Raw genomic sequence first — 14,012 nt, 5'->3', positions numbered from 1 at the left:
GTGATCCAGTACATATTTTAGATACTTTTTCAACAGCCTATTTGTGCAGGGCCACACCTGCTTTAGCCCCTACTTGAATCTTATCCTACACGGCAGAAAGTTGTGAAAAGCAGCTTGTATGATCAGAGAAGCTATGAATGTAACAGGAAAGGTGTAGGAAAGCGACCTGCTGGTACATGGAAACTCCATCATTTTCCAGAGCTGGGCCCAGTGAAGTAACATAAACTCTTAGAAGCCATTGCAGCTCTTGCAGAGCTCTGTGATGAAAGCACCTTCATTATTGTGCCAGGCATCTTTCTGACTTCTGTGCCCTATGAAGTATTTGGCCCACATATTCATCACATTGATAATTGAATTCAGTAGTAATTCAAGGAAAACTTGTGTGCAAACACAACACCAATGTAATGAGCAACATTCATGTATTTGCAGAACCGTGATTTGATTTGTACTGTATCAGAAATCACTGGAAAGTGATTTATCTGATCAATGACTAGTGATTCCCTTTTGAAAGTAACAGAAAAGATAAAAACTACTACAAAATAAACATGACAAAGCATTAAGAGAGACAGAGGACTAGTTCTTCTCTGTTAGTCTGATTCATTTCATCATGACCACGAAGACACTGACAGCTCACTTCAACACTCAGTTGTTACACAGTCTGCTGGATCTAAGAAGGGAACTCCAAGGCTCATTTTAAGCCCCATACCGGCACCATGAGAATTTCCTGGAATTGCATTATTGATTTTCATATAGTGGAGGAAAAAGAATATTAAAATATTTTTACTTTGTACAGACTTTCTTATCTCACAATACTTTGCTGTGGATTTTTAAAAATTGCTCAGCTATGTTGTAGGGATCAATACAAAACTTGTTACAAGCAATAACAAACTCTGTAACTCTTACTGGTGCTCAAGTCACAACATATTTGGCAATGTTCTTTACGTGAAGAAGCCTAAAAAAACCAGCAGACCTACCCTTTTCCTGACAGCAAAAAACCTACAAAAAGGAACACTCAAAAATATATGTAACAAACACAGCTTTATACTTGGGTGTTGAATCATTGTGGATGCTGAACAATCGCTTAAGGAACTGTTGGGGGTTTTGATATAAAATTAATTCAATATACTGAGTAAGAAACTACCGTGTACAATACTGCTTCATTAAACACAATTAACTAATTTCCTCAAATACCCAATTTACAATTGCTACAGAAAACATGCACTAAGCAACAAAAAGCCTAGTGTGAATATTTGTATCACAAAATTCACCTCCTGGGATATTTCAAGGACAAAGTAATCTCATGTCTTTTATTATCCTATGGGTACATGATCATTTCTGCTGCCTTCTCACTATCTCCATTCTCTTCCCAGAGTAAAGAGATTGTTTTGTTTGTGTGACGAAAATCTTTGGATTATTTATGAACAGGGAAACTGGGAATTGTTCTAATCTTGGCTGATTCAAGGCTTTCACTTTAACTAATAATAACCATATAATAACTTCTAATATTTCCCTTAGAATATAGTCATAATGTGTGAAAAGTTTTTTCTAGGTTTGTTTTGTGGTTCTTTGCAGTAAAGTGAAGGAAAGTTCATCTCTTCTGTGTTTGTCTCTCTGTCTCTTCGTATGTGTCCTCTAGATAGGAACACTACACAAAATGTTCTCATTAAGGTAAAAAGATGCTAAAAACTTACCATTTTTGGCACTGCAGGATTTGTTGTCGGGCTGAAGTACATAACCCTCCACACAGCTGCAAGTGTATGATCCATCTGTATTAATGCACATCTGGCTACAGCTTCCATAGATATTACATTCATTCAAATCTAATGGAACATTAATGAGATCTTGTGTAAGGATTAGAAAAAAAAAATCAACAAAAAAAGCAGAAATCTAAGAGAAAAAGTTTAATGAAGTCATTATGGTATGATGCTTTATGTTTTCCACTTCTCAAGCATAACCTTATCATGGATGTTGGCTGTTGAAATCACTCCAATAACTCCAAGTTTCACAGCTATTACTTTTGAAAGAAAAAATACTTCATTTTTCAAGTACTATCCACTGTCCATATCATGTTAGGGAGACATTTGAGTTCTTGTTAGTCCTAGAGACCACTAGTTATCAGGGTTGATGAATGAAGCAACACTTGAAGAGAGGAAATAATTGATTATTCTTCCCAACCTGTTTATGTTGGCAATGTCTTACGGTCCCTAAAATGAACTGTCACAACTTCTACATTAAACCATCATCCACTACCTCTAAAACTATATATTTCTCTAATAAATATAAAGAACAATTTTCTCAACTAGGGTATACAGGCATAATACCATAAAATCAAGATATGCTATTTAACAGTGGCTGAGGGTTTAAGTAATAAACTGACATTTTAAAAAACTGCTGTTGAAATTATTTCCTCTGATATATTTTCAATCACAAAACATGACAACCAAAGAGCAAAAGAACTTACAATAAATTATATTTATGTAGAATCTGACTTAGCACTATTACTGGGAGAGAGAAGCGATTGGTAGTGAGCACATGCACAAGGCAACAGAATTCTGTGCTTATAACAAGAGAAAAAAACCCACAAGAAACAAATGGCTGGAGAGAGAATTAAGAAGCCATCTATTTTAAGAATTGAAAAAAAACACACAATTAATTACACTGAAGTAACATTCTCAGCTAAGTTGTATGATCTGGGAGTGCTCATTTATCAAATTCTAATCTAGGTGTGACTTTACGGGCATGAGGCAAAACGCTACAAGTTTGACAGTCTCCTGGTAGTGAGATCTGGAGAGCAGCTTGTACAAGAGCTGGAAGCTGGTCTGAGCAGCAGGAAACACTGCCCACCTCTGCTCCCCAAGGAGGCCCTGCTCCTGGTGATGGAGACACAGCTACTGCTGGGGTACAGGCACAGGAGCACCGAGGAGGCAACACGGAGGCCTTGCCTCTCATTTTGGAGGGGCTCTCTTTCTCCTTGCCTGAGCCTACAAGCCCACTGCTGGTTCCCTGCCCCTGGCAGCCATCAGGGAATTATCAGTGATCCTGTTACAGCCCATTTCTGGTTTACCTGTGCAGCTTCTTCCATCACTGCTTGTTTCATATCCATCTCCACAGTAACACCTGGTGCCGTTCCTGGTAATGGCACATTTGTACTGGCAATTCATCTGGTGGCATTTGGGTAGCAATTCTGTAAACAATATTAATTAGAGACAAATGTTACTCAATATTTTTCTTATTCCTAAATTGCAAACTTCTGAAACTTTGTACATCTCAGGAAGGAAAAACCATCACCATTTATGTTAGCTGGTTTTGGAAATATGACACATCAAACATTGCAAAATGCTTGCTTTGGAAACTGCATTTCAGCAAGTTAATAAATAGAAATCAGCATTTTGTTTCTACCAAAAGTTCTTCACAAGCTTATTATTGAGGTGTACTACTATCCTGCTTAGACATCCATTTTTTTTGCACATCAGTCATTTGAAGTCAAAGCAATCATTTGGAAATAAAACAACCACCAAAGCTCGAATAGTGAGATTATATTTATAAAAACCAGCCAAAGCTATGAGAAAGGTTTCAACATCTATGTCTTTCCTATTCCTCATATCAATTGATTTCCTATCTTTTCTAAGCTTGTTTTGATTTACTGACACACATACAACCTTCACACCAATCAATAGGAACACATTCTGGCTCAATAATTTCATGTTGGACTCGTAACACTGGATAAACAAGGAACATTGTATATGTCATTGCTACTGGAGACTTTCATGGGATCTATTACTAAATACTTACCACCAGCACAAGGCATGATGCTAACAACCAGAGGAAATAATTGTAGAAATATAGATAATGTAGAAATATAGAGAATTTATAGATAATTGTAATGATTTCCAGCATGAAAAAGCATGGAAAACCCCCTAAAAAACCTCAAATGCTTCTCAGCCCCAAGATGTATGATGTATATTGACAATTCTGCTGATCGAAAAATAGTATTTCACTGAGCAACATTTTTTCCTCCAGGAAAATAAGAAATGGTTAGAGGAAAACAGCTTCAAGAGTTGATCTGAAAGTATTTTTCAAACCTATATGCAGATGGATCAGAAAATAACCTGCAAATGGACACAGAAAGATTCTGGTACAGGCCTGGTAGAAAGTAAATGTGTATTCCCTAACAAAAAAACAAAGAAAAAAAGAGAAATCTGTATTTTAATATGTGGGCAGCTTTAATCTGTCTGATCATTATTCAGTAAGTTCTACTTGGCAGTAGAATGAAAATGAATATGAAGAAGTGTCTGCATCAGCATCTGAGCCCTGGAGCTTCAATACTGGAACGTCTGCTGGTGTCAAAATAAAGCTGAAATTTTGGGAGATAAGTAGATGTGGCTGGCACCCAAACTTACTACTTATTATAATACAACTATTCTAAAACCAAAGAGGTTCCACACAATTATCACAGGGCATTCCCTGGAATTCTGTAATCCACACAAGCTACTGAGTGACTAGAGGCTGATAAATCATTGACTGACTAAATCTGCCCATTTTTCAAGTGATTTGTGGGTTATTTCTCTGTCTTTTGTGTCCTCGTAAATAGGAAGATAATACATTTTTGGCTTGTTTTGTGGTTTTCTGTCCCTACTCCAGTCCTAAAGTCTTTTTACACCTTTCCAAGAACAAGTCCCATGCAGAAGTCCCCCAAAAAGGAACTGCACACCGAGATGAAGAGTTCGGACCAAAGCTGATTAGATGCTATTTGTTTATTTAACATCTCTGTCTGAACAAAATTGACATATACATTTAATTTTCGAAGCAAACATGGATCAACCATCCTTTACAACCTATAATTTTCTTCCTGAAATATTTGACTGGTGCTATACAGCCAGGAGCACAAACAGGACTTGGCTTGTATGCCCTCTTTCCATAATGGAAGCAGACAGTCAGCAGCTTAAACCAGAATAGTGGGACCCACACCCAGCCAGGAAAGGCTGCTGGAGAATGGCACCAATAAATTGGCAAGTGAGAACCATTACAGGAAAATTGATTAAAAAGTTTATCTGCTCATATTCTTTACAAGAACTGTTGCATTTCATTGATTTTAAATCACTGCAGTAGCACGTGGGTGGCTTTTAACAACAAAATTGTTGCATTTTTCCTACAGTAAGTGTAACTGGGGTGCTGTGGATAGACCAAAACTGTTCCTCATCACATGTCTCAACCCTCATTCTTCCCTCACTTTTTCTTTTTTCACATTGTCTCTCACAACTTTGTTGATGTCCTCATCACATCTGCTATGCTTTTAGAAAGGGTTTCTCTGAAGATGTAGTCCATTAATAGTTCCTCACTCAAGTCCTCATATTTACTTACTTGTGAATCTTGTTGAACTAATGAAATAATTTCAAATCTATTTTCTCAAAATACACGTTTCATAGTCCACTCTCAGTAATGGTTTGGAGCAGTTAAAACTGAACCAGTGAGAAAAACAATTTTTAATCTCTCATTTCATCTTGCTAGGAGAAGAAGTAACCTATCACCTGCCTCAAATTTTACACATAAACTGCTTTTACCAGTTTCCTTGGAGGGAGATGGCTGGCCAGGCAGTCAGCCAGGAATTCTTGAACACACCAGACTTTCCCATAAATCCATTTCAGAAGCACTGTTGACCACCATCTGTTTCTGACTTCAGACTAACATATCCTCTCCTGCTATATGGTCCATCAGATTATTATGACAGGAACTTGTCTCCATTCACAACTCCAGTGAAGAGTTTTCTTATCACCTGTGTGAGATACACATTCATGCCCCAGAACATTTCTGCTCCCTTGTTGATCTGCTAAAACTGCCAGGGGAATCCATAAGTGGAAAAGCACAAAATACAACTACAATGCTCAGGGTAAGCAAATACAGAAAAGAGTAGAGTAGAGTAGAGTAGAGTAGAGTAGAGTAGAGTAGAGTAGAGTAGAGTAGAGTAGAGTAGAGTAGAGTAGAGTAGAGTAGGAATAGAATAGTTCAGTTGGAAGGGACCAAAAGCGACTATCTAGTCCAACTGCTTGACCACTTCAGGGCTGACCAAAAGTTCAAGCACATTATTAAGGGCATTCCTGGAGGTGTTCAAGACCAGGTTGGACAGGGCTTTGTGCAACCTGGTCTAGTGGAAGGTATCCTTGCCCTTGCTGGAGGGTTCGAAGTAGATGATCTTCTAGGTCCCTTTCAAACCAAACCATTCTATGATTCTATGATAAACACACAAATAGAAAAAAGAAATAATAACATAGCAAATGTATTTTCTATTGTATGAGATATTTTATTTTCTTTGTTTTAAGCAACTGATCCTGAAAACCTTTGAAAGAAAATGGACTTTGCTTGCCTCTGGAAATACTTGAAATGTTGAAGGACATTACATGGAAGACTGTATACATTCCTGGTTTGGTCAGATTTTTAACAGGCTTCTTGGGAAGAGGTGAGGAGGCAAAGAAAAAACACAAAGCAGTGCACACTGGTATTTTTAATGCTCTGGATAGGAAATGTAAAGAGAGAAATGCCAGGGACCCTCACTTCTTGTCCTTCTTAGCTTGCTTTCGGATTAGAGTAAAATTCTGGACCCACTTCGTTCGTTCTCTCTCTCTCAACCTGAATTGGTTTACAAAGTCCACAGGCAGTGAAGAACAAGCATCACTGACTTTCCCTCTTTTATCATAGCTACAGAAACCTCTGAATTTGTCAAAAAACAGTATTTCTGCTGCACTGAGGGAAAGCAACAGGGGAGAGCTTTATAGCTCACAAGGAGACCCACAATTCTAGACATGCAGCTGCAGAGCAAGCCGTGAGATTTGCAGAAATACAGGCTAGCAGAAGTAGTTGTGAGTGCCTTTAGGATGATCTATTTTCTTCAAGCCCAGGGAGTACTGACAATTCATCCAGCTCTGATTTAGGTGATTTTGTTCAGTGTTTCTTTCTTCCATAGGAGACACGAAGAGCAGCATTTATTTCTTCCCCACATGAACGAGCCTCTCTGAAGTTGTGCTCTAGCTCTGTCACAAAAACCACCCTGCTTTCTCAAAGACACCCACGTCAATCTCATCCTTCCTGACTTTCATATTCCTCTAACTCTCAGGTATCCAGGTTCACAGGAGAGTAGTCAATCAGGAAAAGGTGCTGCTGATCTCATCTCCCTTAAAGTGATATATACCTTTGACAAGGGATCGGAGGACCTGTAAGCTTCTTGGACAAACTGCACCCACAGGACTTCATAGTGATAAAATCCTGGCTTCATTTATTTCTTCTGTGTTCAAGGAAATACACTGCTTATAATAGTTCTTCCAAGATGAATGATATAAGGAACTCTCATCTCTTGAATGGCTTTTTAATTAAAGGATTAACCAATAGATCTGACTATCCTTTTTGTCAGTTCCTCCTGAGCTGACATGAGGTTGACAATAGGTTCACAGCAGGTTCTCAAGCTTAGATGTTTTACCTCTTTCTATTAACAACAAAAGCAGTTCAGCTGGCAGCTTCTTAATGCTGGAAACTTTTTTGGTTCTTGGGGATTGTCGAGCAGTACAGTGTATTTACAAAGATAACTCAGTTCACTTTGCCTTTCCTGAGAGGATGAAAGAGGACAAGATTCCCACCCAGCGAAATGCATTTAGATGTCATTACTTCTGAGTCACTTGGATGATAATAAGGCCCTTTAGCTACAGTGGGTTCTCCATTGTATTTCATAAGTACATCTGTAATATATAAATCCTGTACTGCTCTTTTTGTAATGATAATGTATTCTGGAGAGTATAGACAACTTTACAGGACTCTGTAATAAAAAAATCACCAATCACATGACATTGATAACATCAATGATATAGAGCTGAAGTAAAAGAAATTGGCTGAAGTTTCAAAGTTTAAAGTGCAAGATAAGATACTTGGGGAACAATAGCAGAGCTTCTGCTGGCAGTTCAGGGTTTCACAATTTTAAACAACAAAGAGTCCTTGTCGAAGAGTTCATCAGAGAATGATTGTGAGATACCAATGCAATGTTGCCTGGGAAAATGAGAAATGTCTCACTGAGAGCACTGGGATAAGTATTTCCTGTAGAGAAAGTGTTGACATCAAGGCCCATGATGCTCGTGAGTTCTTTTCTTCCATGATGCAGCCATTTGGGGCTGTGCCCACCCCAATGGATATCTGGAAGATAAACTAAGATTTGAGCAGGATCAGAAAATGGCCTCAGGGATTAGCAGAGGTAAGGAGCTCTGAGGGGTAACTGAAAATTTTTGTGTTGATGAGTGCCAGGAGATTAAAATGAAGAGGAATTATGACTGCTGTCTACGAATATATCAGAGGATCAGCAGCAGGGAAAGAGACAATTTAAGCTAAAGGGCCATTGGCAGAAGTACAAATGGGTATAAATTGCACATTAATAAATTCTGGCTGAAAATGAGAAGGTTCTCAGCTATTATCATAATCAGGTTCTGGAACTCCTCTTTGAATGGGAACAGCAGGGACAGAAAATAAATAAGTGCTTTTGACACGGATCATGATAGATTCATGAAAGACAGCATATGGAAATGCCCCTGAAATATCAGAAACTGCAGCTATGATCCAGGAGGCTCTTTCCACTACAATATTCCTCAAGCAACACACTATCTTATATTAAAACATAATTTTTCATTATGGAATTAAGATTAATTGTTTCCCTTGTCTTTGGAACATACCCAAAGGAAAACTTATGGGAGCTTGTTAGTGAACTAGCTTTCTAACTGTACTCCACACATACTCTTATTTCTCTTTAGTGTTCATCCTCTTTTTGGCAGCCTTGTGTTTCATGAATTTACTTGATCTTATCACTATGTTATTCTTTCGGTTCTTGTGATTCAATATTCATACACTGATGTCTAGACTATTCTTATCACACATGCTGTAAGCCTTTTCTAGTTCATTTTCCAAGCTTTTTAAGTACAATTCTTTAACAGATTAGACTCTTCAATGTAATGTACCCTAAGGTTTTTGTTTGTTATTGTTGATGTGCAATATAAAGCTCTACGGTTTGCTTCTCTGACAAAAAAAAAAGGGTAGTATGATTGATAGAATTAAATTGAAGCTGGATTGAAAAAATGCAGCATGTTTTTATCTTACATTTGTTGGACATTTTATTAGTTTTGCTACAGTACTATAAAAAAAAAAAAAGTGACAAAAATGTAATGGTCTTTTTCACACAACTCGGCCCAGAACTCTGTTATGGTAGATATACCACTGGAAAAAGAGAGATGGAAATCAGAGATCAGATTCCTAACCTTATACTCCCACTCTGGCTGACCTCTGTCAGAGTTCAGCAGAGAAGCAGAAGGAGCCAAATTTTCAAAAACAACAACATGCAGCGAATGTTAGATGTGCCTCACTAAACTCTAACAGGGGGGAGAAGGGGAACAACACCTTAGGCTAGACAAAAGGATTCCTGTTTTCCCTTAGACAGGTGCTTAGCTGAACACTTCCTCATCCTATTTAGTGTTTCCCATGGCTGGTGCTGGTCAAGCTGCAGCCCCTGCACGTGGGCACCAGCCAAGTCACTGCTGCTTCCCAACTCACGGTCAGGAGCCTTGGGAAAACACTGGGCTGAAGTTGTTTTTCTTAATCGCTAAAATAAACCATCCATTTAGAAAATTTAGCTAAAAGGTAGATGCCTTAAAAACAGAGACACTCTCAGTTAGGGTCTGCAAGCCAGCCTCCAGCTGCCTCAGCCCCAGAGATCTGTTAGGCAGTCCAGTATTGCTGTCATGCACAGGCAGGGTAACAATAAGCCAGGACAACCCCTGAAAAACCCTGTATCCTGAACTGCCTAGAGCAAGTTAAAGCACTTTGTACGTCCTGGATATAACTGCAATCCTTTTCCTTCACAGAACTTAGATGTCTGAGCCTGGACTGCTGGTAAGTCACTGCATTTGCTTAAACCCTAGAGTGCAGAATCTCTTCCTAAGGCTGTTACAGTCATATATCCAGGACACAGGCAGAGAAATGATGCTTGAGAACAGTGCTTTGTCCTGAGTACCAAACTGCTCCTCAGTTTTCTTCCATAAAACAGTTACTGGATAAAAAGATATTGACAAGATAGCTGTATTTCCACCCTTTGCCATTACTACAATCATCAGGCAACAGGGCCATAATCTAATGTGCATTCTCTGAGCCAGCAAAACTCCCGCTTTCCCACCTGTATCAACACAAGACCACCTTATATTGTGACTAGTCCATCCTATGGGGGGATGGTTGATAGGTGTGAGGTGTGAATACTCCTGAGGCTCAAGGCCCACCTGGGTAATCCTGGGTCCCACCTCCTAAGCAGTGCTGTAAGGACAATGCTGTCATGTAAAAGCTGAGCACCAGTTTTTGTCTTATAATTTATATGAAAAAGTTGTCTTAACTATACTGTATCAGAGCTCATCAGTATCAGTAAGTGTCTCCACATTGGGAAACCTTGGTCTGCAACACGCAGTGATGTAGGAAGTTTTAATTTAAATAGGGGAGTTGTCTGCACCAGGTAAGTACTTCCAAGCATGGTGGCACATGGCTTGTACTTCGAAAATTTTACCTAATGTACCTCAATCTTCTATTGGATCTTTCTACACATCATGTCTATGTGTTGGCAACCAGTTAGTGTACAATTGAATGTATTACTTTAAATAGACATTAAAATGTATTTGTCTATTTTATGAACACAATAAAATTGAACATCTTGTCTAATACACTTGCCAGCCTGCTCAGCACCAGAAATATCTTACTGTGACTGTTGTTCAGTGAAAATGAGCATGACTTGCTGAGTAAGTTCTAGCTGGTTGTGATTTTTTTTAAAAGACAGATTTTTTTACACTGTTTTTGTTTCCTTTTGTTTGCTCTCTCCCGCCTCCTTCCCGCCCCCCAACCTAATCAAGTCAGCAAGAACAAGAAATGTTTCAAGAAGAACAAAGCTTAAATAAGCACATGAAATCTTCAAATACACTCCCCAGTCAGCACTCCTTTTGAGACACGAGTAGACCCGGCTTCAAAATATCAGCTAACAGGATCTCCCTACCTTGTTCATGGATAAATTTATTTTTCAAAGATGTACTACTGAAATGCCTTCCTGCTTAAATCTTGACCTACAACATTTGGCTGAGCTTCAGAACAATTTGTTTTATGTGGTGTTCTTCAACCACAGCATCACAAAACACTTGAAAAGATGAGCTCAGCAGGCTGCAGGCATGTAGTAAAATATTAGCTTCATGGGTGGAAATGGCTGCTTATTTTGACCTTTTGCTGTTTCAGTTACACCCTGGCTGCCAAACACAAGTGCAAGGATAAGCTAGAGAGAAGTTCACATGGGGAAATTTAAACAGGGTAAGTAATTTCTAAAGAGAGTAATTTATCTGGTTATTAATCTGGACACAAGATACGGATTTAAAAGATATACTTTATATGAGAACACCACACATGCTTGGTTAAGATTATATAAATCAGTTTACAGTTTTAGGTATTTTCACATATATATACTGAAGCTTGTTCACTGAGTTACAGAGAACTATCATTAAGTGTGTCTAAAGAGATAAGAAGTCTGATAATACCGAACATGTTCATTAATAATCCAGGAATGAAAGAAGTGACTGATAAAGTTTGTGAATGGTGACAAAGACTGGCAGAATAGACAAGCTACAGAGAGGACTGGTAGTCAACAAGAGCAGACCACATAGGCTTCTTAGTAATCTGGACATAGTTATATGAAATGCACTTAAAGAGTTAGCTCACGATTTCTCAGCCTGAGAAGTAAATTGCATTTCAGTGCCTGAGGAATGTCTAGAGAGAAAAAAAAGAGGTCAGAAATGTTTGGAAGCTTCTCAAGGGGAGCTTTGGAAATCTAAATATGATTGAGAAGTCTTACCCTGAAGAGGCAGGTCCCCTAGTCCTAGGTTGTCCTTTCACTAAGGCCTGTCTTTAATTATTCACAATCCATAGGCATGAACCCTATACCCTGACCACCAAAAGTCTTTCTGCAGTTTCACTCTGAACATAAGAAAACAGTTTTTCACTATGAGGGTGGCTGAACACAGGAAGGGTGCCCAGGGAGGTTTTGGAGCTTCCACCCTTGATGATGTTCAAAGCTCAACAGGACATGGTGCTAGGAAACTTGACCCAGGTGACCCTGCTTTCAGCAGAGGGCTCGTCAGCTACAAGGTCTCCAGAGGTCCCTGCCAACCTCATGGAAACAGTGGTTCCTACAGACTGTCCCTTCCTTGCAAGGATCTGCTACTATCACTTCATGCTGCAGTCACTGACAGGACTGATATGCATACTCACATAGCCCTTGCATTGCTTATTTTTAAAAACTGAAAAATTGGAAGGTCTGGGCATTGCAATGGTCTAAGTGCTCCTTGTGTGCTTTAGTGTGAGATCAACCAAAATTAAGTTACAGAGACTTCTATCTGAAAAAGTAAAGTTATAACATTTAGAAGAGGTAACACATAAACTTTCTATCTGATGAAACAATATCTTCCACTTCAGTTTCTTAAATATCACTTACTTTGACCATCAAGTATTTCAATGACCTTGTTCCCTCTTGTAGTTATACATTCAGCCTTATTTCACATTCTGCTGATGATACTTTTTAATGTGCTCAAACATGCCTCTGTTGAGTCTTTGCAACATTCATTTTTTAATAATTCTTTGTACTTTGGGCTTTTTTGTTTGTAAAAATATATCTGTATGTGCACACGTACCTACATGTCAGCAAGTTCAGACATTTAAGAACATTCTAAGAAATCGGCTCAGAAGTAATAATTTCAATCAGTTTTTTAATACAAGAACCTCCAACTGAAAACTACTGAGTGAGGCTCAGAATGCCCTGGGAAATACTAATTAATAATGCAAGCCCCACAGTGTTCTATTGCAACACTTACCCGCTAGATAATCAGCGTAAGCTGACCAGCAATGCACACTCCTGTGCACCAATTCCCCTTAGCTGATCTTAGCCACGGGGTAACAGGGACTTCCAAGTGGAAGAAGTGTGATTGTTACTGTAGTTTATACATGTTCCCCAGGCATATTTAATGGCAAGCCAACTCACAGTATGTCATCAGCATTGCTTAATGGCTCTCTTCAAACATCTCCTGTAGATGACTACAAACCTGATTTCCTCATGCAGATCTCCTCTCTTAAAAACAATTGTGTTAAAGCCCATCTACATTAAGCAATACAAAGCTGATATGAATTTGTTGTATAGCATCATATAACATATGAATTAGAGAAAAATCTCCTTTGTTCAATTTTCTTCAGTACCAAAGTCATGCTACGTATCTTAATGCTTTTTCTAGTCCAGAAAGCAATTCTGATGACAGTTTTCTATAAACTTATGTTTTGAAATATAATTTATTGAGAAGCCATGGAATAGAATGAAAATCTTTTTATTAAGGCTTCAAACTAAAACTTTCTAACATCTCATCGATGAAGACTCATGACTGACACCAACGTTGCCAAATTCACATCTGCTGCCATTTTCAACCAAAGTTTTACATAGAACAGAACAAAATATTATTTTGAAGTTTTTAACTGATGTTTTAATTGCTTTGAAATAATGGGATTGAAATCACATGCTTTGTGAACGTGAAGCAGCAGCTACACAGCAACACCTCCATGAAGTGAAAGAAGTGACCCCTGCAGATGCTGAACAACTTGGTGTAAAAAGCAGCACCTGAACTGCTCCAGTGATGATTTAGATCCAGTGTCCAAAGGAAAACTCTAGAAAGCAGAAATGCCTCTCCCACACTTAAATAATAGCAACTGATACTATGTAAATTCAGCTGATAATCCACTTTGTGCCTCAGGAAGGCTCAGCCTGGCAGTTGCAATGCCACATTCCCCTCATGTGGCACACCAAGATGTTTTGGTCCTCTTCAAGAAGCTAGTGTCTTTATTTGCTTTGCTCAGTTCTCAGTTATGTGGAAAAACATAATTAAATCATTTTGAAACCAGAAAAGATACCTGTAATAGCTTTTTCCAAAGTC

At 38.5% G+C, this 14,012-nt stretch overlaps 1 protein-coding gene across 1 annotated transcript in view; it reads right to left on the bottom strand.

Annotated features, from left to right (window-relative positions):
* Window positions 1–14,012, bottom strand: part of LRP1B (LDL receptor related protein 1B) — a 398,334-nt gene that overhangs the window by 310,900 nt on the left and 73,422 nt on the right. The window contains exons 2-3 of the mRNA XM_051623744.1: window positions 3,065–3,184; window positions 1,692–1,820 (exon numbers count right to left, since the gene is read on the bottom strand). Of these exons, the coding sequence (XP_051479704.1) occupies window positions 1,692–1,820; window positions 3,065–3,161 (226 nt within the window). The 5' untranslated portion in view covers window positions 3,162–3,184. The remainder of the gene's footprint in view (window positions 1–1,691; window positions 1,821–3,064; window positions 3,185–14,012) is intronic.

Source organism: Apus apus, chromosome 6 (genome assembly GCF_020740795.1).
Source record: "Apus apus isolate bApuApu2 chromosome 6, bApuApu2.pri.cur, whole genome shotgun sequence".
Classification (NCBI taxonomy): Eukaryota; Metazoa; Chordata; class Aves; order Apodiformes; family Apodidae; genus Apus; species Apus apus.
The sequence above is the reverse complement of the archived record's forward strand: the minus strand, read 5'-3'. Positions and strand labels throughout refer to the sequence as shown.